Below are 20,995 nucleotides of genomic sequence, written 5' to 3'. Positions count from 1 at the left end.
AGTCAGGATTGGGAGGAACATCTCTTGCATTTGCAAACCATTCTGTCAGCCCTTCGAAAAGCAGGACTCCACATCAACGCAAAGAAATCGCGAGCAGCTTTTCGAAGTGTGAACTACCTAGGATATGTGCTGGGTGAAGGAACCATCGCTCCCCAGAGCGAGAAAGTAAGAGCAATAGCAGCAGTAACATTCCCCAGTTCTAAAAGAGACCTACGAGCCTTTCTTGGCTTGGTGGGTTACTATCGGCGCTTTATTCCCGGTTTTGCAGAACTGGCTGCCCCCTTAACCAATTTGCTCCGCAAAGATACCAAAATTCAGGAGTTTAGTCACCCAACAGAAGACGCCTTGCATGTGTTCCACCTTTTGAAGTCCACCATGACAACTGCTCCAGTCCTGGTATCGCCTGATCATAGCAAACCCTTCCTGCTGTCCACGGACGCTTCCAATCAGGGGATAGGGGCTGTCCTGTCTCAAATCAAAGAGGGGGTTGAACATCCAATTCTATATGTAAGTAGGAAATTGTTCCCCAGGGAGTGCCGATACTCCACCATTGAGAGGGAGGCCTTAGCTATAAAATGGGCAGTTGAAAAGTTAAGGTACTACTTGGAGGGCAAACCCTTCGTTCTACATACTGATCATGCCCCTCTGAAATGGATACATCAAAACAGCAGTCACAACCCCAGGGTGTTGCGATGGTTTTTGTCCTTGCAGCCATATTCGTTCACGATTCACCATCGTAAAGGAAAGGACAATGCGAATGCGGACTTCCTGTCCCGTGTGTTCCCTCTCCCCGATCGGGAGAAGCCAGGGGGGAAGGTGTGTCACGGGTCCGACATGCAAGAGACGGTAAACTCTAATGACTGGTGGTGCGCCACCCCCCTTTCACCTTGCACCTTGTCTCCACAGCCACAGACCGGTTCTTGGTACGAGGAGGCTGGAGACATCGAGACAGATTGGCCGGATGGGGTGAATGTGTACGGCTCCTTTAAGGCAGAGCGTGGTGACTACGAAGCCCCGCCCCTGGTGACGACAAAAGCAGGAAGCTCAGGATCGAAGACGGACAGCGTTTCCCTGGCGGAGGACATCGAGGAGGAGAACGGCGCTGAACGAGACCGAGGACGAGAAGAAGACGAGAACGACAAGCCAGGAGGCCAACGGTTGGACGCTTCGCCCTGCCACGCACCCACGGGAGGAGCGTGGCTACGAGAGGTACGGGGCCGGGTCGCGGGTTGGGTTGGGAGGCGGAGACAGCCACCAGTGTAAACTCCCCGCAAGAGAAACCCTTCCCTGAGCACGAGCACTCTCTCGCACGCCCGTTTATAAATTGAGCACTACACCTGGATTGTCTTCCCTCACTCCCGGCCCTTATTGTTAATCCCAGAGTGCAGGACGTAACTCGCCTTTCTCTTCGTTTCCTTTCTTTTATGGTACCTCGTGTGAACCTTGAGCTGAGACGGATCAGGAAGAGGACTACCAAGACCACAAGGCACCGCGACAGTCCACGTTATGTAAAGACTAGAGACTCTTTTGGTTTACATGAAGAAAACGTACATTTCAATAAAACCCTCCTTGACACCCTTACTAAAGGCCCCTGTGTTTCTCTTTGAGACGGCAACCCCAGCTCCGGTGGTCGAACCTCCTGTTAGTTCAGAGCCCCCGGGACAAGTATATATAATGCATAGTAACTTAAAAAGGAGAGAAAAATACAATCATCTAAAAATGTCTAATTTGTATGTACAGTCATTTTTTCAGTACCAGCCAGTTAAAGGGTGAGGATGGGGCAGTCAGACAGGTGTTATAGTTTATTGTTGTCAATATAAACATGCGTAGCTGTAAGGGAGAGTGAAGGATGGGTTTGGTGGTGGTCTGGGCGGTGTGATTATATAATGTGACTAGACTGTCCACACAGCCTGACACATGATGTGTGGCTGGGGCGTGTTACACAGCACAGCACCAGGTAGGCCACGAAGCTCTAAACGCCAAGGCCTGTTTGGTTTCATACTGCACTGCAATTTCGCGCGTTCACACTGTTGACTGGAGCCAGCTGTGCACGCTTTGTGGCAGGCGCGTCTTACGTGCGCGTCCACAAACCAGAATTGCCGAGCGTGCCCCGGTCTGTCTCGCTTGAGAAGCATCTCGACGACAATAGGTCTCGAGAGCAAGACCTAAAAAGAAGTGGGGGGACTAACCTAGTTAACCAGTATGCAAGGGGCATCACAGCACGTGACACAACAGCGCGTGGCATTACAGGAAGTGGCATCATAGCGTGTGGCATTACAGGAAGTGGCATCACAGCACGTGGCATCACAGGAAGTGGCATCACAGCACATGGAATTACAGGAAGTGGCATCACAGCATGTGGCATCACAGCACATGGCATCACAGGAAGTGGCATCACAGAGCGTGACACAACAGCACGTGGCATTACAGGAAGTGGCACCACAGGAAGTGGCATCACAGCGCATGGCATCACAGGAAGTGGCATCACAGGAAGTGGCATCACAGCACGTGGCATCACAGCACGTGGCATCACAGCACATGGCATCACAGGAAGTGGCATCACAGGAATTGGCACCTCAGGAGGTGGCATCACAGCGCATAGCATCACAGCGCGTGGCATCACATGAAGTGACATCAGATCTTAAGGAAGTGACATCAGATCTGAAGCCCTCACATACATGTTTAGCAGGCGTATCATGAGTACATTGGAACACATTTCAAGTATACTTGGTAACCCTCCTGATTTAGGCAGAAGAGTCGCACTTTTGCACGCTACACAAAAAAACAATAGTGCCTTTTGTCAGCGTAAAGCTTCCTCTAGCCATAGTGCTTTAAAAGAAAAAATAGTGACATTTAAATTATTACAACACCTCCTCAGAGTTATTAAGCGCTATATAAATGCTATTTATTGTGTGTAAATACTGAGAAAAACCAACACATCTGAGGTTCTTACTCTGCATGCATATCTCCTGAACAGAGCCTGAGCAAACTGAAAAGCTGCCTCTTAAGTATGTGTGAAGTGCTACCAAAGTGAGAGCCTTTGTTTCCCCTCTGCTGCATTTCCTTCACTGTGTGATGGTCCTGATTGCTGCCAGCCAGGAGACTCAAACAAAAGGAGGCCTGATACCCCCTCAGACTCGGCCTTTGTTATGGGCCTAGCAGGAGTCACAAATAAGAGAGCTCCACCGATCACCTGCAGGTTGTTGCGGATCGAAAGCAGATAACGTGCAGGCGCTGCTGTAATTGTCCAGGTGTTTGCAAATTACACCGGGACAAAGTCAGCATCTTTTTCAGTGGGGCCCAACTTCTTGGCAGCCATCCTGTGAAAAAAGTGGGTGGATGGCGTCCAACCCTGACTCATGCCCTGATCCAGTCCCTGGACACATGAGACTTCCTGCCCTCCTCACTGCTGCTGCCTCGCCACTGACTCCCGGCACTCATGAGACTCCCTACAGACATGAGACTCCCTACGGCCTGCCCTCCAAAGTCCCTGCACCCTTGTGACTGCCTGAGGCCGGCCCTCCAAAGTTCCTGCACCCTTGAGACTGCCGGAGACCTGCCCTCCTCACTGCAACCATGAGAATCCCTGCGGCCTGCCCTCCTGACTGCTGCGGCCTCACGGCCTGACTCCATGCACCCATGAGACTCCTTGCTGCCTGCCCTCCTGACTCCCTTCACCCACAAGACTCCCCACAGCCTGCCCTCCTCACTGCTGCGGCTTCACCTCCTGACTCCCTGCACCCATGAGACTACCTACAGACATGAGACGCCCTACAGACATGAGACGCCGTACGACCTGCCCTCGAAAGTCCCTGCGCCCTTGAGACTGCCTGAGGCCTGCCCTCCTCACTGCACCCATGAGACTCCCTGCGGCCTGCTGTAGCACCAAAGCACTACAGCTCAAACGAGTTTGGTGCAAAACTGGACAAAGGACATGGGAGTATCCTTCCCACTGTCCAGCCCCTCCTCTGGGAAGGACCCCTGAATCATCCCAACCCATTCCTTAGGGTACTTAAGGGCTTACATGAGGGTGGGTCGCTAGATTCGTTGTGGGATTCGATTCAGATCAAACTCCGCGTCCTCTTCAACCGTCTGAACATTCTGACCACGTTGGACTGACCACATTGAACTTTGCTTTAGGAATGGAGAGTGCAACCGGGAAGACTCCATCAGCTCCTGATCGGTTCGTTCTGCAGTCTGCTGCACTGCCAGTGTCTGCGCCCCATACAGGTCCCTTCCAGGTCCTGTGGACACCCAAAAACACTCAAAGGAATCTCCCTTGGAGTGAAGGAGTCACTCCGATGCATCCGCAGGCACCACAACACAGCTGACTGATTGCTGATCCTGATCTTCAACCGGGTCGGTAACACAGATGATTGTTTTACAACTTCATCAAGGCCTGCACTGTCTTCAAATTGAGTCTGAGGCCAGGATCCCTCGTCAACACCACCGGAATGAAGTCCCTGTGTCGGCTGGCCATTGTTAAGGCTCTCCAGAGATTTTCAGGCCCGTCAAGGGTCTTCCTTGATTCCAGTAGGTTCCCCTGCTTGCTCGGGGCCTACCCTGACTTACTTGAACGTGGTGAGTCTCTTGGACCTTGCTGGTCCCGACACTGTACCTTTTCGTCTTCTTCCACGTTTTGCTGTTGCTAAGGCCTATTGGTGCTCCCGCTGGACACCGACCTCCTGGATATTGACAATCCGATGTGAGACTGCTCGTACAGCGTTCCTGGTCATCCTCAGCTGGTCCACATAGCTGCAGAGACAAGGGCACTGTCAACTCTCCTGCAACAGCCAACACTGGTGGTCACTCGACGGCCATGCCCCCTGGTCACTCCTGAGTGACCTAGACTCTGCCACTTCTGCTTGCAGGTTCTACTCTTCTTGAATCCACCCCTAGATTCCTCCAGACTCTTCCACCTTATTTGCCAAGAACATCTAGTTGTCTAACTGTCCATCTTCCATGGGGTGTCTTCCAAGTCCTCTGGGAAGGGTCCTTTTTATAAGAATTACAACTGCAACTTCCCCATTGACTTACCTTGAGCAAGAAGTTGTGTATCCACTTAGCACATGGCCTCCATGGGGTTCCTGGGTCCTTACCTCGGGTGGTTCCTTGGTCCCCAGCACTCCTAAGTCTTCTGGGTCCACTCCCGACTTTGGTCGTTAGTCGCAGTCCACTACTTTTATATATGGTTTGGTCTCCCCCTGCAGCCCACTGTATTTTCGTGCTACTTACCTGTCGTATACTCGAATTATTGTGTGTATTGTAATTATATCTCCGGGTAGGAGATATTGCATTGGGTTAGTGAGTGTCTGTAATAAATAACATTTTTTATAACTACACTGTGTGGTTCTTTGTCAATTAAACTGCACTATAAGATTAGATACTGGTTAAACAAGCTGCTCTACGCTCTTCCTAGCCTCAGGCTGCCCTCCACAGCTACCACTCGGAGAGCTTTCTAAGGTTGGCTAAATGACTAAAACACCATAAGCGTTGTCTGGATTGGTGCACGGTGCTATACTTGAATGAGTGCAACATATACGAAGCCAGCTTCCTACAACTCCTATTCTAATAATGATGCGGTGATTTGATAATTGTATTGTAATTGCATTTGTATAGTGCTTACTACCATTGACAAGGCATCAAAGCGCTTTTTCGGCATATGGCAGGCTTCTCCGGGACCCATGGAGGATTAGTGTTGAATTAGTATAGTGAAACATGTAAGTAAATATAAAGTGGTGGATAGGTTAGTGAGTTATTTGGATTCGGAAGGATAGCAGAAGGATAGAAGAGGAAAAAAGGTTTGTATTTATATAGCGCTTGTTACCCCTGATAGGGTGTTGAAGCACCCTACTCGGAAAACCCATAATAGATTTGTGGTGAATTAGTATGGTGAATTATGAAAGTAATTTGAGTGGTGGATATTAGTGAGTTATTTGGATTCGGAAGGATAGCGGAGGGATAGAAGCGTAAGAATGTTTTGCATTCATATAGCACCTGTTACGCCTGATGGGTGTTGAAGTGCTTTTCTGGCGAGTAGCACGCTACTCTGGAACTCATAAGGATTACTGTTGAATTAGTATGGTGAAACATGAAATTAATTTGAGTGGTGGATATGTTAGTCAGTTATTTGGATTGAGAAGTGTTGGGGAGGGGTAGAAAAGGGGAAAAGGTTTGTATATATATAGCACTTCTAACCCTGATGGGGTGTTGAAACACTTTATAGGTGAGTAGCACGCTACTCTGGAACCCATAAAGGATTAGTGGTGAATTAGTATAGTGGAAAATGGAGTTTGAGAAGTGTACATGTTAGTCTGTTATTTTGATTGAAAAGTATAGTGGCGGGATAGAAAAGTGAATGATTTTAGGTTTTTTTTATTTCAATTTTTAGGTCACAGCAGTAGGAGGGGGCTTTTGGATGAGTAAAAAGGGGTTTTGGACGGGAAGAGTCTGAGGGAAGGGTTTAGAAAGGTTTGTGTTGGGGGATCGGTACAGTAAAAGAGGTGTCAGATGATGCACGGAGGGTAGAGTAGGAGAGAGTCTAGAAAGAGTTATTTTGGGGATCATAGTAGTGATATGGGGTTTGGGGTAAATGTGAGAGTGGATGTAGAGGATATATTGATAGATGTATTCGGTGCGAGATAGGGTAGTGCACTGGAATGAATAGTAGAAAGAGGTTTGAGATGAGTCAGAAGGTTGGGCCAGAGGATATATTGAGATAAGTATAGGCTGAGAAATAGGATAGTGCATTGGAAATGCCAAATTAGAAGAAAGTTATAAATATATAGCTCCAAAAGTACATTGAAAGTATATAGATGCACAAAGAAGGTAAGTATATGTAGATTAAAGATATTGATGGAGGTACAGGATGATAAATAGGGTAGTGCATTGTATATGCTTTTTCAGGAGAAAAGTAACAGACACACGGATCCAAGTACAGGGAGGGACATAGATGCACAATGGAGGGGCCAGCTGACATTTGAGGAGGATTCCTCCAGGGGACAGCACCTCTGTCCATAGCTACGTCGGTTGTAATCACTAAATATGTGCCTTGCAGCTAGAATTGAAATCCAATAACTATTGTGCATCGTTGGGCCCACGGAGGAAGCAAATGTCAATTTGGGTCTTAAGACCCATTCCGCTTAAGGATCCTGTGATCTGCATGTATTGATTACCAACTCCTGAAGAGGTTGTTTTCAGAGGCAAATCAAAGAAGCATGGACAATAATACTCTTTCCAGAGGGAAATGGATGAAAACCTTAGCTGCTCACCTAAGGACTGAAGCCAGAGGAATGGAGCTGGAGCATTTGTTCTGCTCAAGGGTAAGCTTTCATACTGCAGAGTCCATAATCGCGTGTAAGCGGAACGAGAGTGATGGATTGGGATAAACGGGTTGTCGATGTTCAGAGTGAGCCACCATACTTCAAAAAAGCCTAACGTAGGCTTCCGTGGAAGCTCTTGACTTTGATGGGCACGTCGTAAAGGTAAGGGAAGCGCTGGTGACTAAAATCTTTCAGTGATGCCATGCATGTATTTTAAATGTGATTATTCAGAACTGGGAATTAATTAGCACTATATGAGCCAAAAGGCATGAAACCGTGCATTCTAAGTAGTCCTTCACGAGTTTAATGATTTAATAGCAATTAATCCTCACTAACAGCTTAATACGAATATATAAACTTTTCCCATGGAGTTATAGGACAACTCCGATGCTTTTGATTTGAAGAAATGATGCGGCGCACATCAAGTCTCATGGCGGGGATTTCAATCTGAAGGTGAACACTTACATGATAATGCCACCCGGCCACGTCCAGCAGCTTGAACTAGCAGCCTTGGGGAGGACAGGGATATGGAATGATGCACCCTGAACATCTAATGTAAACTCTCTAAGCTTCTGAAGCTGGAGAATGTCCTGTAAAGTGACACAGGTACATTTTGAGCTGGTACATTTCTAGAAGTGAATGTCCATCTCGTACACTAGTCCCAACAAGAAACGACTTGAAATAAAATTACTTACTTTGCGATAAATTTGAGGGTCTCCATTCTGCAGCAAGAGAATCCGGATTTGCAGCAGACTGAAGAGCTGGTGCACCGTCTACAAGATGAGCCCGATAGGGGCTTCAATAAACTGAGTTGCAGCCTCTATTGCCCCAGGTCCAGGACCCACCTGTCCAATGTTAAAGCAGTCTATTCTTGTAAACCAATCGAGATTCCCCTGATAAATGGGCTGATTTAAAAAAATGTTTTTACACAGGAAGGAATGGGTGTTTCAAACCACACACTCTGCAGTCAGAGAAAGTAAAGTGAATCTGACAATCTTCGTGGGGTATAGAGTGTTGAAAGGAAAGACCATTAAATACCTGTTAATGAACTATACACATTCAACTATACACATTCAGCAGGTATGAAAGCAAAATTGAAGCACATTTTTTGTAGTTCTGAAGTGTGTTGGAAACAAAGATTTTAATAGGATCAAATGAAGACACTACTTGGTGATACACAAATGATTATATCACCATGTAGATTAAATGCAGCACACTAGCGCTTTAAATCTGCTGAGCCAGAGACTGCATATTCGTGCATTTTCCCATAAGAAGGGAATTGCCTGAAAGAAAAGACATTGGCCCACATGCATCACAGCAAAAACCGGTCGCAAACGGGCAGATTCTCAAAATCTGCCCCTTTGCGACCGGTATTTTTGCATTTGGGATGTATCATCCCAAATGCAAAAATCGCAATTTAAGTAATCTCTAAATTGTGATTACCTAAATTGCCATTGCATTTAAGGAATCGCAAATTGAGATTCCTTAAATGCAATGCATTCAAGTAAAAAAACTAGCGATTTCGCTAATTGGGAGCGCAAATTAGCATGAAGTTGAACATCATGGTAATTTGCAAAAACTTTGAAACATTTTTCAAAGTTCCATTTTACACACACACATGCCCTTGGGGCAAGTGTGTGTGCAAGATGTACTCATATGCAGATTTCAAGCGTGCAACAGGGTGTCCTTTTGACACCTTGGCACCCTTGAAATTGCATTCTCAATTTGCGATTCTCTAATTGAGAATCGCAAATTGAGAATGTCTTCCCATTCATTCCGATGGGCCTCTAGGCCCATATGAATGAATGGGGAGGAATTCCTTAATTACGATTCGCAATTTGTGAGTCGTAATTAAGAATGTTTACAAATAGCTATTTTTTTAAGTGATTTCTACATGCATAGCCTTTTGCTAATCCTTACTAGCGAATCCTTATTTGTTGCTAATAAGGAATCTCAAATGACATTGTTGATGCATGTGCCAGATTGTTGGGTCTGAATAGGAAATTCTTCAAGCCTACAACGGGAAATAAAGACTGAAGAAGGTTTTTGAAATGTATGTTGTCTGTTTTTAAAAAAGATATGGTGGTTCTTTGAGCACACAGAAAGAGTAAAGTTGATTTCAATTTTTGATTGTCTGATGGGTTTACTTCTGAGGTCCAGAGGAGAATGAGATGGGTACTTCTAGCTCTTGCTATGGTTCGGGACTAAAATTCCGCTCATAAAAACCAAACACAAACTATAAAGAATTACTTCATTAAAGTTACCAGGTCTCGGACCACTGATACCAGAATCCGAGTACAGGACCTCTCATTCAGACAAGCGAAGCAACACATTCAAACCACTAGAGTAATAATGTTAAGACGCCAGACCCTTTATATCTGAATATAAAATCATTTATTAAGCTATTGTGCTTAGATATCAAAAGCAAATCAATCTGCAACAGAATAATATTGCACTCCATAAAGTATGCTAAATGACCTGACAAGTCACAAGCATCTATGAAAGTGTTTACAGTTTTAAAACATGTGGAAGTGAAGCTGAGCAAAGTTGGCCGGTGAGTCTACCTGAACCCTCCCTGCTATGGAAGAGCGGCCTCTTCCAGTGAACTAGAGATGCTAACACACTTTGTTAATGTTTTGTTAACACAATTTTCTCATGTTGGGGACTGAGTGTTGTTTCATTTCACCCCCTCTGCAGGATCTTTATATATCAAATCAGTATAATACATTTTCAAAGTACAGCTTAAATGCCTACAACCCGGAGGCTGACGCGGAATTGGCATCAATAACTGGCTTTTGTCAAGCAATAAAAGAAGATCTTTCCTCCTCCCTTTGTTTCTAACCTGGATAACACCCACTCTTCTGTCCCCCCCACCTCTGTAGAATTACTCTCTTAGATTTTAATTGCATCCCCTGGTTTCCTCTCTATGCCTTCATGTTCTGAGATTTCACTGTAGCTAGTCCGTTCCTCTCACGCGTATCATTTAAGTGGATTGTGTTGGGGTGATACTAAGAGATACCAGGGGGTGGAAGTTCCCTGACATCTGTGGCGAGATAACCTAGGAAAGGGACCCATAATGTGTCAAACTTCAGAGGATATACCCGGTTAGCAAGAAAGCAATCTTTTCCACTTCCTGAATAGTGCATAATCTACAGAGGCAGTCATGTACAGTTGGTGTCCTTGTTCTCTCCCTAAGGGCACTTACAGCCTTTCTGATGGGCGTCTGAAGGCTGCTACATTTAAAGCGATATAGATGACTGATGGTTTGGGTCTGACCTGCCCATTTATTGCTCGCATTTGTGATTATTCATTTATTGATTTAGGGCTTGGCAGGTTGGATGCTAGAGCCACGAACAAGTTTGGGTCCAGTGAGGCTTCACAAATGATTTGGGGGAAGCGTGAATCAAACCATTTATAAAACGCATCACACCCAGTGAATTAATGATAGATGGTCAAGTAAACACAGAAAGGGTAAAAGAGAAGACAGACAATCTTTCACTGTGCCCACCTCAAGGCCTTGCTGGACTAATGAACGAACACGCAAGGGAACACCCACCAGTTTAGAAGGAGACAATGTTTCAGGCACCGCACCAAGCAACTCTTTCTTCCCAGTGCACTGCAAAGATAGACATTGTAGAATGCCATTTGGCCACAAGAATGGTATCAACTACCTCGGTTGTCAAAACAAACGCAGGAGGTCCATCTGAGGCCGCATCGGAGGATAGATACTCACACTCAGGAGTTCTGGGTACCACACTCTCCGATCCAGCACAGGGAGTGGAGAGTGACTTCGGCCGGATCTGTCTTGATCTTCCTTAGAATTTGAGGTAAGAGGAGTAGAGGTGTAAATACATCCAGATGCCCTTCCTTTCATTGCGGCTACTACTGAGTATCTTGTCAGGACTGCAAGGAATAGATTTGCTGAAACTAGTTTCTTGATAGTGGCAAATAAATCTAGTCAGAATGTACCTACAGGACCCATAAGTGCCATCCGGCGTTCGGGATAAGGAGGATACACAAGGAGCCTCACAGCCATCCGCACTGAAACCCAGGATTGACCCCTAAAGGTCGGGTTCATATCCTGAATGCTCTGGCCTCCCTGCTACAGTGGACAGGCTTTAAATGCCACAGTCTTCAGAACTGCCCCAATGAATGGAATGTTCTGCTCAGGGCTTAGGTGGGACTTTGACTCATTGTCGGCGAAACCCAACAAAGTGAGGAGTATGACCATTGTCCGTAGGTGGTCTGCGATTGATTGTGGTGCGTTTGCCTTTAGCAGCCAGCTGTTGAAGCATGGGAATATGTGTCCTCCTGACATCGGAAGTTGGGCAGTTGCCACTACTATCACTTTTGTGTACCCCGAGGTGCCAAGGTAAGGCTGAAGGGGAGCACAGTATAATGAAAAGCTACTGGCCCACCTTGAACCACAGGTAACGCCAGCGAGACTGCGGAAGGGGAATGTGAAAATATATGTCCTGTAAGTCTAAAGACACTGTCTAGTGTCCTGAGGCCAGAGCCTGAAGGTTCTGAACCAGAGTTAGCATCCAGAGGGCAGAGGTCCCCCATGAGTTTGAGGCCTCAATCTTTCATTGGAATGAGGAAGTTACAGTATCCTTCTCTCTTCCCTCAATCTGCTACCCACTCCATGGCATTCTTAGACGACAGAAGATTGACTTCCTGAACCAGGACTGTGGAGTGCTCTTCCAAAAGTTGCTCTGGTGTTGAAAGAAGATGGAGTGGGGAGGTAATGAGAGGTAGGGCTCAGCCTCTTTGATCAATTTGTAAGACCCACCTGTCTGACATGATGGATTCCAGTCAGGGCGGAAATGGTGTATTCTGCCTTCTACTGGTCAGCTACGCAGGAGCCTGAGGACAAACTAAAGCCGCTTGGTAGCCGCCTCAGCAAGCAAAGAGGAACTGGAGGATTGTGGTCCCTCCTGGTTTGAGTGGTTTTTGCCAGGCCCACGACCATGGCATCGACAGGGCTGGGACGGTTGCTGCAGTGCACACTGGGAGGTCTGGCATTATCTGTGAGCGAGCCCCCCAGGGCTTCACTATTGGTGGGGGACTGTTAGCTAGTATCAATAACCCCAGGGATTGTGCTGCTGCACAACTGTCTTTGAATCACGCCAGGGCAGTATAAGCCCCGTCTATGAAAAGTCTGGAGCTTTTGAAGAACATGTCAAATAGGGATGCTGCAGGTCTCCACAAACCTCGTCCCGGCGTGCCTTCTGAGCAAGGCGCCAGTTCCAATGACTCTGCCATTGCGCTCCCTAGTGTCCAGGTGAGATCAGAGCTCATACTTGCCTGCGCTCTGACCATCATGGACCATTTGGGCTAACAAGGCCCGAGGTCCTCTGGGACGCCATCAAGATTTCACTAGCCATGTCCCACAAGGCTTAGGTGTACTTACCAAGATAGAAACTCCATTGATAGAGTGGGGTGCTAGATTAGCTGAAGAAAACATTCTCTTTCTGAATGCATCAATGTTTTTGGGTTACCTATCGGGACGATTGGTTGGAAAGGAATTTTGATTAACCTTGTCTTTTAAAGTTTGAACAATCAAGCTTTCTGGTTTACGGTGCTTGGTTAGGTCAAACCACTGGCGGGCATGAGGATGGCTTAGAACATGTATCAAGACGAGCATCTGTAAGGGCTTCAAGAACGGCTCAGATGAAGCTGGCCCTGGCTGAAGGATCTCAGTCAACACATTCATCGCCATCCATCAGGCCCGTGATTTGCAGTGGAAGCAGGACCAATGCATTAACTCAACCTCTTCTTATAGTTTCGCTTCAGCTTCCGAATCAACTTTGAGTGCATGAAAGTCACTTGTCAAGTGACGCAGTTTCATGATCTCTCCTACGCGGTGGTCCCCCACACCAGAAAGACCAGATCGGGAGGCCGCTCCGTCTCCTTCCTCGCAGCCAGAGCCTGGAATGCTCTTCCGCTCCACCTCCGACAGACAACATTGCTTCCCATCTTCGCAAGAAACCTCAAAACCTGGCTCTTCGACGGATCCCCTCCTTGATAGACTGGAACCTGCACACCCTTACCTCCAGCGCCTTGAGACCCTTACGGGTGAGTAGTAGAGCTTAACAAACGCCTGATTGATTGATTGATCAGAGCCCAAGCTCCACAGACGCAGCTTGTGCAGGTCCATGTCAGACATCTGCGTGCTGTAATCTAGGTGTTCAGTGGGGACTTTGTTCCCTTGCTCATTGTGACTGCAGGAAGACTGGAGTGGAGCTCCAGATCCGTGCCAAAGGGTGCAGAATGAAAGGAGCAAACGTCTATGCGTGGGAGTGGCACATATATGCTGTTTTGCTCTGTCAGTTATAGGGCAGTATAGAGTCGCCGCAATGCCATACTGCGCCACCTACTGATGCACAGGAGCATTGCTGGAAGAAGTCTCCAGATCCAGTCTGGGGCTTGGATGGGTTCCAGAGGCGAAGAATCTGCAGCTAAAAGTATCCATCAGAATTTTTTATTTTGTTTTACATAAAAATGGGGAGTGATTTCTGTAAAACAATTAACAAACTGCCCGACGCGCCAGCAGTTTCCTCTTAGCACAGGGGGACACTTACCCATATTTCTTATTCATGGCCATCATGGCTTGCACATACACAACTGGCAGGAGAGCCACTCGACAGACAGTGCATCTTCAGACCCTGTTGAGCTGCCTATTCTGGGGCAGAAGGACTGCAAGCAAAGAGATTCGAAAGGTGGAGCTGGACGAATCCCCATAAGAAGACGAATAGCAATTCTACCACCCTTTGAAATGAGGTGCGAGAACCAAGATGTGGCTATGACCTCCCAAGGGTTAAGGGTTCCCTGTTGAACTTAGAAATGCATTTTCTAACAGAAGGTTATCCTAAGGGCACTTGATCTGCAAATGAGTTTGTTAATCTATGAATGGAATTTAGGCATTTGGTATCTAAACAGATCCTTTAATGAACTGATGTTAAAACTAAATATCAATGGTGACCGGAGTGAACCCTGGCGGATTCCATGACTGATGGGTGGCAGTGAAGATAAAAAATATACACACTAAACTCACCGCTTTACATCCACCACAAGAAACAACAAAACCAGACAAGGCTCGACTTGTAGAGCCGGGCCAAAATGGAGGACATGATCAGGGCAGTCGAAGGCCCAGAGAGATGAAATGTAGCCTGCATGGACAGCCCTCCGTTTGTGTGGACATGGGAGTGATTACAAGCGCAGACCAACAATATCTTTGCCTCAGTATTGATGGACACCAGATTTCTAGTTCTTCAATCGGTCCCAGGTTTCATCAATGGTGCCTTGTTACCTTCTCTAAAACAGCAGCGCCTCCTGGTAAGCTATCCTAATTTACATCATGGGCTCTGAACTGGATCTCTTTAAGGGTAGGTGGCCATTGCAGGTCTGTAAAGAGATGACGGACAGCATCTCACTTCAGGGAGGGAATAATTACTATATAGTCTGTTCGGTAATTTTTGCAGCAATATTGGATTGAATGTTGAGGTTTTTGGAGATTAAAAATGTATTCAAGATTTTGTGCACAGAGCCTCTCTTCCCAAAGACAACTTGAGGTCACATAATCTGCACTGCTTCATACACGGCCCGTGGTATGTTCCCTGCTACATCAATACTACTTCACTACTCTCACATCCTCTTTGAGGCATCACTTAGTTCCTGGACCACATCTGTGGGCTTTGTCCTCAGCCAAGTGGTCACCAGATGAAAAGACTTTCTCCTACTACCAAGATCTTCATCAGCAGGTCTCTAGACTCCATCAGCCTGATTTCAAATCCAGCTGCAAGATACCAATGGAAGGCAACACCAACTGCTATCTCCCACTATCATCGTTTGACGACAAGTTGGTTAACATGGCTATAGGAGCTGCCTCCGTTGAATTGGTGGCTCCACCTAGGTCCAACAGCTGGACAGAAGCGCTGTTTCCCTGCTCCACTGCCCCAAAACAATGCCCATGGCCTAAACAGTAAGTGTTTAACCTTCTAGGACTACCACATAAGACTTGGACACATGTGAGTGGGCAGGGCAACTGCCAGAGCTATAAGCTGTGTTTCCAGGAGTTTCTAGTGCTATAAGGAGTGGCAGGTGGCCATTTCTAGTGTCTACACTTTAGCCAGTGGGCGTGGCAGTCTGTGGATAGACTCAGCCCTGTAGAACAGCTGCCAGCAGACCCCTTAATACCCATGCTAAGAGTGAGATTTAGCTATTGCGTGGAGATGGATTGCACTAGTGGGTTAAAAGATATCTGGTACTTTGTTTGATACTGGAATAAAAGAGCCATAACCTCCAAGGACGGAGTCAAGTATACGTCTTTTCCAGGTTTTTAAGAAGTGTGGCACACTGCCCGTTCTTTTTACGCATTGCTGTAAAATTGACTGAGCATTTCGCTCTTTGATGAGTAAAAGCCTGTTTCCAAACCTACGATGATGGACCTATACTCACTGTGTTTTTGTAAAGGAAGTGATGTATATCTGCTTTCTTGGTTTTTAGGTGTACCTATAACATTCCACCCACCTCCTTCCTCTCATTTCTCTGACGTTTTTCTGGTAATGTACATCTAACATACACTGTAGTCTTGGGATGGCAACTCTACACTCAGCTTCTTTTTTTTGTATACCAGGTCAGGACCTTCATCAAGAGACAAGGGTTGCTACTATTCTCTCAAACTAAATCCAGATTATTGTTAACACTTAGCTTCTTTATGGGGTCCATACCTAGTCCCTTTCATAGACTCAATTTCTAAGTTCGGTCACAAAATCAAAGTTATGTGCCACAACACATCTAGAACGATTTATACACTTCACGGTTTAGACCAGATGCTGCAATCATCACTGGCCATCCTTATTCCTCTCACTATTTGTGGGGAAGACTTGACAATCAGTTGCAATAACATTTCTTCTTCTGAGCCATATATGTGTAGTTGTCTTTAATTCTATGTGGATGTCTCTTATAACTCTCTTTTCTATGCATTGGTAAAAGGACGATAACAACTCCATGTGCTCCCTAATTCGCTCATGGTCCACACTTTGGTATTTACATAATTTCCACTGGATGGAACTCACAATCGTCTACCATGTTTGGGTGTATTTTCTTGTGGACCTGCAGGTAGTCCTTTCGGTTGAATCCTTTTCCGCATACAGTGCACTGATGCAGCCTTTCTCCTGTGTGCATTTTTTGGTGCCTATGGAAAGCTCCTATTTGATTGAAGCTTTTTCCACACACGTTACAATGATAAGGTCTCTCCCCTGTATGTATTCTCCTATGTATGAGCAAACTTGACATCGCTACAAAGCTTTTACCACATTCAGTACACGCATATCTTCCTTGTAAGTTGTGTTCTTGATGATATTGTACATAGCAGCTCTTCGGGCTGGTTCGCCCACTGTCAGCATGTGTGTATGGTTTGCTACTTTGCGGTGTGGTTGATTCACAGAGAACACTGTTGTTTTTCACTGTACTCTCACAGCTCTTGTCTAATCTCCACTCGTAGGGTGTCGACTTCTGCAGAGCACTGCAAGCTCTTGGCCAACCGGCACTTTTCTCTCCTCCTTCTTCTTGAGTACTCGCTAGTGGCATCTGGCTATTGGAATGTCTTCTCTCAGAAATGTTCTGGACCATGTTTACTTTCCTCTTTTGTGCCACAGATTTGAAAATTGCAGGTTTTTCATGATATTGAAAAGAGGTACTCATGTTGCTCTTCATCGATCCATTTTCTGTAAGATTGAAATAAATGAATGTTAGGTTTCTAGAAGGGAAATGGTGCATCAATCATTTCCACAGCAGGAGTGTATCGAAAGGCAGTAAGAGCGCAAGCTCTGTAAACACAATCAAGCACTTTGTGGCTGGACCATGGGTACCAGGTGGTAGAATCACGACTGACTGACTGATTAAAGAGTTGTAAGGGTAAGCAGTGAAGACATTAGGCATTCTTTATGTTGAGACAATAACAGCATGGGGCCGGAGAGAGGACAATACTTTGTCTGCAGGCAGACATAGACTGTGAAAAGAAGCAGAGAAATGGGTACGAGTTCAGCTCTCAATTAAGCCACCCACGAAAGCTACAGAATGAGCCTAACATGTGCAGACAGAACAAACTGCCCAGACAGGCTAATAGGAGTGAACCATCACCACTTTCTCACATGTGCAGACTTGCAGAAGGAACCACTGAGACAGATCAGCTAGAGAGCCACTACCACTTTGTAACGTGGAGCGACAGGAAGCCAGTCAGAGAAGCCATCCAGAGAGAGCTATTGACATCTCGTAACATGTGCAGACCTGCAGAACTAAGCACCTACATAGGTGCCGAGAGAGGACCACTGCCACCTTGTAATGTGTAGGAAGAACGAGCCACCCCGAGAGAACCATTGCCACCTTGTAACATGCAGACCTACCGAATGAACCTCCCAGGGAGAGCCTGTGCCTCCTTATAACATGCAGACTGAACGAGCTACCCAGAGAGAACCACTGCCGCCACCTAAGGTGCAGAACTGCAGAACAAGCCAATCGAACAGGCCACCCAGAGGAAGCCTTTCCTACCTTGTGACATGCAAGCACAATGAGACACCCAAATAGGCCACCTAGAGCAAAACATTACTGCCCTCTAATGTGCAGATAGAACAAACCACTCAGACAAACCAAGCCCAACCCACTTGTGCTGTCAACCCCCCATTGCAAATCAACCAACCCCTTCTAAACAGAGCCACATGCTCATATCAGTGTTTGACTATGCTTGTGCTTTTTTAATATCACTCCATAAAACTCCTGAGTCTGCCCCAACTGGAGTCAGAGATATATAGCCTAATTCACAAAGGTAACGTACACTTGTGAGTACTTTTACACTTTTGAATAAGCTTACTAGAGGCGCGAAGGGTGCAGAAAGAGCAAGAGAAGTGCAGAAAGAAGCAACAGAGGTACAAAAAAAGGCAAGAGGGGTGCAGAAACAGGCAGGAAAGGTACAAAAAGAGGGAACAGGAGTGCAAAAAGAGGTCCAAGGGGTGCAGAAAGTGGCAAGAGGGATGCAGAAAGAGGCAAATGAGGTACAGAAAGAGGCAACAGAGGTGAAGAAAGACGCAAGAGAGGTGCAGAAGACAACAAGGGAAGTGCAGAAAGAAGCAGGAGAATTGCTGAAAAAAGCAAATGAGGTGCAGAAAGAGACAACAGAGGTGCAGAAAGAAGCAAGAGTAGTGCAGAAAGAACCAACAGAGGAGCAAAAAGAGGCAAGAGGGGCACAAAAAGAGGCAGCAGGGGTGCAGAAAGAAAAGTGCAGAAAGATGCAACAGAGGTGCTGAAAGAGGCGCAAAGGGTGCAGAAAGAGGCAAGAGAAGTTCAGAAAAAAGCAACAAAGGTACAGAAAGAGGCGAGAGAGGTGCAGAAACAGGCAGGAAAGGTGTAGAAAGAGGAAAGAAGGGTACAGAAAGAGGCAAGAGGGGTTCAGAAAGAAGCAAGTGAGGTGCAGAAAGAGGCAACGGAGGTGCAGAAAGACGCAAGAGAGGTGCAGAAACAAGCAAGAGAAGTGCAGAAAGAGGCAAAAGAATTGCTGAAAAAAGCAACAAAGGTGTAAAAAGAAGCAAGAGAAGTACAGAAAGAGGCAAGTGAGGTACAGAAAGAGGTGCAGAAAATGACAAGAGATCTGCAGAAAGAGGCAAGAGAGACACAAGAAAGGGAAGAAGGGTGCAGAAAGAACCAAGAGAGGTACAGAAAGAGGGAAGACGAGTGCAGAAAGAAGCAACAGAGGTACAGAAGGAGGCAAGAGAAGTGCAGAAAGAGGCAAAAAAGTTGCAGAAACAGGAAAAAGGTGCTGAAAGAGGGAACATGTGTGCAGACAGAGGCAAGAGAGCTGCAGAAAGTTGAAACGACAAGTGCAGAAGAAGGCAAGTGGGTGCAGAAATGTGCAAGAGAGGTGTAGAAAGAAGCAAGAGCAGCGCAAAAGAACCAACAGAAATGCAGAAAGAGGCAAGAAGGGAGCAGAAAGAGGCAGGAGAGGTGCAGAATGAAGCAAACGGGGTACAGAAAGAGGGAAAAGGGGTGCAGAAAGAAGCAAGAGAAGTGCAGAAAGAAGCCAAAGAGGTGCAGCAAGAGGCAAGCGAGGCGCAGAAACAGGCAAGAAAGGAACAGAAAGAGGGAACGGGGTGCAGAAAGAGGTAAGAGGGGTACGGAAATATGCCAGAGAGGTGCAGAAAGAAGCAAGAGCAGTGAAGAAAGAAGAAAGAGAAGTACAGAAAGAAGCAAGAGAGGCGGAGAAATAGCAAAGAAGGGTGCAGAAAAAGGCATGAGGGAGGCTGACATTTGCAAAAAAGGTGCAGAAAGAAGCAAGAGCAGTGCAGAAAGAACCAACAGAGGTGCAAAAAGTGACAAGAGGAGCACAGAAAAAGGTAGGAGAGGTGCACAAAGAGGCAAGAGGGATACAGAAAGAGGCACGAAGGGTGCAGAAAGAGCAAGAGAAGTGCAGAAAAAAGCAACAGAGGTACAGAAAGAGGCATGAGAGGTGCAGAAACAGGCACGAAAGGTGCAGAAAGAAGGAACAGGGGTGCAGAAAGAGGCAAGAGAGGTACAGAAAGAGACAAGAGATCTGCAGAAAAAAAGCAACAGACGTGCTGAAAGAGGCAAGTAGGGTGCAGAAAGAAGAAAGAGAGGTACAGAAAGAGGCAATAGGGTGCAGAAAGAAGCAACAGAGGTGCAGAAAGAAGCAAGAGGGGTACAGAAAGAGGCAAGAGAAGTGCAGAAAGAGGCAACAGAGGTATAGAAAGAGGCAATAGAAGTGCAGAAAGAAGCAACAGAGGTACTGAAAGAAGCAAGAGGGGTGCAGAAAGAAGCAAGAGAAGTGCAGACAGAGGCAACAGAGGTACAGAAAGAGGCAAGAGTGGCTTGCCCACCATTAGTGCCAATTTAATACCCACATTTAGCAATAAGTAACAGGTGACCATTCTAGGTATGAAAAGGGCCTTCCAACACGCTCTAACACTTGTTGCTGCATTTTTGGTAACATTTGAGCTGTTTGAGCTAGAAACAAGGTTTTTTGTGTTCAAATCTGCAGATTAGGGAGCAGACGATAGATTATGTGGCTAATGCGGAAAATGTATAATTGTGCTAAAGTCGGTGCAGCCAAACAGTTGCATAATTCCAGTGGTCCTGCTCATACCTCTGACTAGGTCCACAAGTGCTCCTCATTGATTCCTTTTTTTTGTCTCACTGAGTTCACAGTTGAGCTTCTATGGAAACGAGGAAGACTAAACCTCAGGTTACCAGACCACAACACAAGACTATCATACCACATAATTACTCTCTATAACACAGTCCCACTCTACATAATTCCTATACACTAAATACCACATACTTTCTATCCACATAATTTCACCGCACAACTTACCACATGATTCCACTACACACAACGTACATCCACTCCAAAAAACTTTAGTAAAAAACTTTTACATTTACGCCAATAGCTCTAACTCTCGCAAATGCAAAACCTATTACATCGCAAACACTTCTTTAACTAGTAGTCACGTTTGCAGAGTGGTGGAGATAGGGTGCTGGGCCTCCGATCAGCGCTCAGGAATTCCGCTGCGTAGGACTTACAGGAGGTACCAGGAGGGCTTCTTGGCCCCCAGAGTCCCTCAGGAGTAAATTGGACTTCATCCCTCATCCCCTAGTCTGCC

At 46.3% G+C, this 20,995-nt stretch overlaps 1 protein-coding gene across 1 annotated transcript in view; it reads right to left on the bottom strand.

The window, feature by feature from the left end:
• Positions 1 to 20,995, bottom strand: part of LOC147737084 (uncharacterized) — a 466,498-nt gene that overhangs the window by 283,344 nt on the left and 162,159 nt on the right. The window contains 1 exon segment of the mRNA XM_086922785.1: positions 16,378 to 17,053. Coding sequence (XP_086778911.1) covers positions 16,378 to 17,053 — 676 coding nt within the window.

The sequence above is a fragment of the Lissotriton vulgaris genome, chromosome 1_1 (assembly GCF_964263255.1).
Source record: "Lissotriton vulgaris chromosome 1_1, aLisVul1.2, whole genome shotgun sequence".
Lineage (NCBI taxonomy): Eukaryota > Metazoa > Chordata > Amphibia > Caudata > Salamandridae > Lissotriton > Lissotriton vulgaris.
This window is presented reverse-complemented; position numbering and strand designations above follow the sequence as displayed.